General features: G+C 38.4%; 1 protein-coding gene across 1 annotated transcript in view; it reads left to right on the forward strand.

The window, feature by feature from the left end:
• LOC119557881 (carbonic anhydrase-related protein 10) overlaps positions 1-4593 on the forward strand; it is a 76856-nt gene extending 72263 nt beyond the window's left edge. The window contains exons 8-9 of the mRNA XM_037870881.1: positions 444-627; positions 1423-4593. Of these exons, the coding sequence (XP_037726809.1) occupies positions 444-627; positions 1423-1445 (207 nt within the window). The 3' untranslated portion in view covers positions 1446-4593. The remainder of the gene's footprint in view (positions 1-443; positions 628-1422) is intronic.
• The last annotated feature ends 1407 nt before the right edge of the window (positions 4594-6000 follow it).

Genomic DNA, 6000 nt, shown 5'->3' on the forward strand with positions numbered 1-6000 from the left:
TTGGCTTCAACGAAAAAAGTCTTCATAAGTTGCCAGGCAAAACTCTTCGTATTACTCATACGCACGATGGCCAACATACTTATCACACGTGTCGTATGAGTAATAAATGTAATTTAATCATGCTAATTTACCAAAGCTTAAAATGTTACTTTTGAAGTTAGCCTTTCGTCTTCAGAGTAAGAAAATTGTTCATAGCTTACAAGGCATATATCTTTATTCAAATCTTATTACTCATACGCACTGTAGCCAACCCAATTTCCATACTAGCCATACGAGTAATAACTATTTTTGGGGAAACTTTAACAGGTCTTAAAATATTAAATTCATTTGTTAATAGCTTGTGTTTACTTTGTATGATTTAAATTATATTATAATTATTATAGTATCTTATTCCTAAGTAAAGGCAATGATTTATAATGTGAATATTTTTAATATTATTTTAGTTGCACGCCCTGCGCCGCCTGATGCAGGGCAGCCCCGACCACCCGAAGGCGCCCCTGGGCAACAATTACAGGCCGCCCCAGCCGCTCCTGCACCGGCCCATCCGCACCAACATTGATTTCAAGACGACGAAGACGAACGGCAAGGCCGCCTGCCCCACCATGTACCGCGAGGTCTACTACAAAGGTAAAATAATAGTGGTAATATAATATATCCCAGAGAAAAACAGTTTAGAAGAATTCAAAGGCTTACATTTCAAATTCAAATTCAAATAGGCATTAAAAATAGATAACTTTATCGTAATCATATGCATTTAAATCAATTATTTTTTCTGTATTTCTAACTTTAGTAAGCTTATTATGTTTAGTAAATAAGCCTATAAAATGTTACCTTAAATATGGTACCAATTAATATTTACTCTGCTAAAAGAAACTAAGCAGTTCAAATTAATTACTTTGATTCTAAAATTTAGTATTATATTTTGGTTGAGTACAAAATAATAATATTCAAGACTAAATATTTTTAATTCCGTGCTTTAATTTAAAAATATTTAAATATAGATAGAAAATAATAAAAAAAATTTTTGATATGACTAAATGCCTTCTAGCAATATTTACTTTTTACTATTTTTTAGTTTCAAGAAAGAGGATTTCAAATTAAAACCAAAGTTTCAACTCTTTAAATTAACAAAACTTGTCTAATTTATCACTTTCATATTCTAAATCAATAAAAACCGGCTATGTATGAGAACAAAGCGAATATTTTAAAATTGACTTCCTAAAAGTAGGCAACAATCTATTTAAAGCGCAGTATTTCAATGAATTAGTTCAGAAAGGCTACTATTCTTTAATTTACTGCATACTTTTAGGCACCTTAAATAACATTTCAAAGTGATTTCACCCCATTGTCTTATTATTATTACATTATTATTTATTACTCTTCCAAAATTGGTTAAACATCAAGGTTTCTTTCCCCTTTCAGCGACCAGTTGGAAACAGAACTAGAATTCAGTCACGTGATGGCGTAACGTAACGTATCGTAAGCGTATGACGTAAGTAGCGAGCGGCGTGCAACAGGAGCTTCCACTAAACATACATATAGACAAGGCGATGCCGAGGGAAAGGACTCGAAAGGGAAGGACTACGATGCAAGGGAAGGACGAGGCTCAAGATGAGCTAGGGAAGGAATCACAAAGGAATCAGTGCAGCAAATTGGCGATTGGAAATACACACACATATATATATAAATAGGCAGAGAATAAACAAAGGAATAATATGGATAGCGATTACGATTACGACAATTAGCATTAAATGTGCATTTTTTTGTCTCCCCCGGAAAATCAATCAGACCCTGATTGCAGTCTGAGGTTGAATATTTTTTTTTGTGTGTGCGTAGCCTAAGTACAATAACAATAAACCAAAAAAAAAAAAGAAAAACAAATAGCGATGACTAGTAATCATAATTACCGACATAACCACTAACGTAATCCACAAAACCAAATACTATTGTATATTTTAAGTTAGGCCCGGCAACGTGAGAAGATCAAAATAATATACAGAATACACAGAACACATAATACGAGTATCGATAGCCGTTATCCAACACTGTCATGAGTGTTATGGCAGGCATTATGCAAAACCCACCCAAAGAACAGACTTTAAATCCACACCCACATCGGTGGGTATATAAAACCAGTTTGTTTATGCCCCCTAAATGTGTATAGACCGGCCTCTGTTTGTGTGTGTTCCAAAGTGTGCGTGTGTTTGGACATTAGGTAATAACATTAACAATAATAAAGTGTTAATCTCTATGAGTACGGGATGGTAAAAAAAAAATTTATAAATTTACGGTTGTAGCAAAAACTCAGACATATTGGTATATTTTTCTGCCCATATTTGCATATCATTCAGTTTAAAAAAATGTTATAAAAAGGCTTTAATTTTAAACTAATTTACAATTTCTAATGGCAAACATATTTATTTGCTTTGCCATTTGATCAGGCAAAGCGTGACGAACTACCAATTTATTGACCCTTTCATAGGACCAGGGAAAAAAGTTGCCCCAGGGATCGAGGGCTTAAAATACTTGCACACTTAATTGCAATTTTAAAATTATGAATTTGGGCGTTTTTAATACGTAATCCCGATGCGGAGGCCCCGCCAACGTGGCAGTGTCGCCGCAAATGCGTGCATTTTGCATTTTAAATGCACTTGACCGCAGCATCCAGCCAGTTCCCCACCGGTTTGTGTAACCGGGGACCTTATCAAACCAACTCGCCAGGCAGCCAGAGACCACCCTGGGCCACCCTAAGCCACCCTGGACCACCCTGGGCCACCCTAAGCCACCCCTGTACACCCGGGAATGTCGGGCTGTCGCTTATCGAACGGCAAATGCAACATGAAACCACAAAATCTGTTGCGGTTATTTAAAATCACGTTTAAATACGAAAGTGCTGGCTGTCTCTCGCTTCGGTTTGGTTGGGTTTTGCGTTTTTGGCCAGCATAAAAATCAACTTTTTAATGCCCGAAAGGAAAATGATTACGTATCCGCCGCGTGGCCAGGGACATGGCCGAAAACTGGCCAAAGCTGTATAACTTTTTTCTGCAACCCCTTCGCCCGAAAAAAACCGCCTTCAAACCCCCCTGCAAAATCACATAATAATTTGTATAAACATTTGCATTATTTGCACTAGTTGACCTTTTTGCAGTTGTTGTTCTGTTTGGCCCGGCATTCGACTGAAACTTTTCGAGCTCTTTGTTTCATTTAGTTGCTTTTCAGTTTTTGCATTGTTTTTTTTTGCATTTTTTTTTTTGGTTTACTTCGGTTGTGCATCGAGGGATTTGCCAATGGGAAATTATGACTTAAATTAATACATGGCAAGTGTAATTTATTTGAGCGAATCAAGCGGCAGCTGCTGCCGGCAACTGACACCCTGTAACTTTTGGGTTACCAAATGAATGGGTCAAGTTTTTGGGCTACTAATGTATCTCTTATTTCTGGTCTTAAAGAAATTATTTTAAATAGTAGGAGTGTTGATCTATATATGTTTTATTTTTCAATAACCGAAAATATTTATTTAAAAATACGCTAGATGTAACAACCATAGAAGAAGAGGCTTCCACTTTCATCTTTAAAAAAAGAGATTCTTGTAAATGTAGTATACAAAATACCTGCCGAAATACCTTAGGGATTTTCTCAAACTCCCTTAATTACAGGGTATCTGCGGTGGCCATGAGCAAGCCAGACTGGTGACCTAATTAGCCTGGCTAGGGAATAGCCCGTTCCATCAGTTTATTTGCAGCAAACTCAATTCCAACTTTGGCTGACTTTCAATCAATCAAATGGTTTGGGTCATCTGGGCGAGGCGACTCTGGCCAAACTGATTTGCGGTGGCTTCTGCACGAAGTTATGTTGCATGCTGTGCCAGTGGGCGGAGGGGCGGGGGGGCGTGGCACGAGGTGGGCGTGGCTGACCACCGGATCTGACCAGACGGGGCTAACCCGACACATATATTGGCAGCCAGACTCCAAATGGCTCCAAAGTGCAGGTAGCAGCTTTAAACTTACCCGTTTTCTGGGCTACAAGGGGTTAAGCTTGATTTTCCCGTCTTAAAAATGTTTAATTTTTTGTTTACTACAGGGTAGCCCCCTTTTCGTCCTTTATCATGCAATGGAAACTACCATTTTATCGGCACTATAAAAATTGCGGCTGGAGGTTTTATATATATAGCGTATGTATTTTTTACATCATTTCATTTTCATGCATATACGATTGCAGTTGGCCATTTCGGCTATTGGCCATTTCAGTGATTATTTTCAATACATTGAAGTTGTGGCTACTGTGTATGTGCGTTTCGGACTCTGATAAAAGACAACATCGATCATGACAGTCGGAGCGAGGGAAAACCCATTCGGAACAGACCTGCAAATATTGCAATTTGACAAAGTGACAAATTCGCAGCCATTCATTTTTCTGTGGGTGCGGGGTTAAACCAAATAAAAGAGTCGACGGGGCATTGTCCTGTAAAAAACAAATGGATTATTAATTCCCATATTTTTAAAGAATTATTGTTTGTAAGAAAAAAATGTTATTAATAGCTTGATTTTTTATTCATTTATTGCATAACAATATTTCTTTTAACTAAATGGCATTTTGATGATATTACATTTTTTCCATTTTCTAATGAGCTTAAAAACTAAATTTTTTTTTGGTTGTAGAAGTGTATGTATATATATATTTTTTAAGACCTATTTTTAGTAAGAAAAATAATTTTATGTATGTTAACTTAATTTATATTTCTTATACATCGATTTCATAACAATATTTTCTTATAACTAAACCGACCAGCAGAAAAAAAGGAAACATTTTGATGACTTTGCATTTTTTGCATTTTCTAATTCGACTTTTTTTTATCCGCTACCCAAATGATGGGCCCAGAAAAATGTGTAAAATGTTGCAATATTTTTATGAGCAGCCATCAAACCCTTTGAAATCACACTGTCAGCGGAATAGTGAATGAAAGTGATGGGAGTGAGCTTATGATGCAACGAAATTCCAGGGGTATAGTTGGCTGGCAAGTTTCGACTTCCTCGAGGCCCTATTATCATATCTCGTTCTGTTTTCAAAACCCGAATCGAACCGGAACAGTCGGCAGATGAGCAGATGAGCTGGGGCAAACCACTTTACCGACTGGTTATGCAAATGGCACCCCCAACACGGTTTGGCCGACCCTTAACCCCTTAAATAACACACCCCCATACCCCAAAGCAGGCAACCCCCTTTGGGGCTATCGCTGCTGTCCACACAAGACTAATTAAATTATGGAAATTAAATTGAATCGAGCATATTTGTTGTTTGCAGTTCATAAATTGCGCTGCTAAAATGTCCGGAGCAGCTAATGTTTCGCCCCTTCGGCCGTGACGCCATGTAAATCATTTCACAATAAAACGCACAGCTCAGCAGCAACAGCAACAGCAGCAGCAACTGCACAGCAGCAACATGCACGGCAGCAACACACTTAATTATGACATCATTAATTTTTAATAATGACAATTTTGCGACAATAAATCACTTAACTAACACAAATGCGAGCGACCAGCAGTATGCATGAAATTAGTAAACTTTAAACAATGCCGGTCATGGGGGCGTTAAGGGGGGCATCAGTGGGTTAAAGTGAGCTGTGGGCTGGATAAGCAAATAAACAGATTGACTGTCCCCATTGCCTTGTCCTGGCATTGAGTGATGGCAGCCAGCAGGAGGAGGATGTTGCTGCGGGGCAGTTGCAACTGCATCGGCACCGGCAACTGCAACAGCAACAGCAACTGCAATTGCAATTGCCAACGCGAGTGCCGTACCGTGCATGGGATGAATTTAATTAATCTCGCTACCGTCAGTTGCACACAATTGCAATTAACTTGCAACACTCGCATAATTACAGGCGACCTCATGTTTTGCTACTTATCAGCATCAACATTGACCCAACGACAGCAACATCCAGCGGCAGTCGCTGCGAATTCCTATGGCAGCCATTGATACCCTGCACGCTAAGTTGAGGGAGTT

This window comes from Drosophila subpulchrella, chromosome X, assembly GCF_014743375.2.
Source record: "Drosophila subpulchrella strain 33 F10 #4 breed RU33 chromosome X, RU_Dsub_v1.1 Primary Assembly, whole genome shotgun sequence".
Lineage (NCBI taxonomy): Eukaryota > Metazoa > Arthropoda > Insecta > Diptera > Drosophilidae > Drosophila > Drosophila subpulchrella.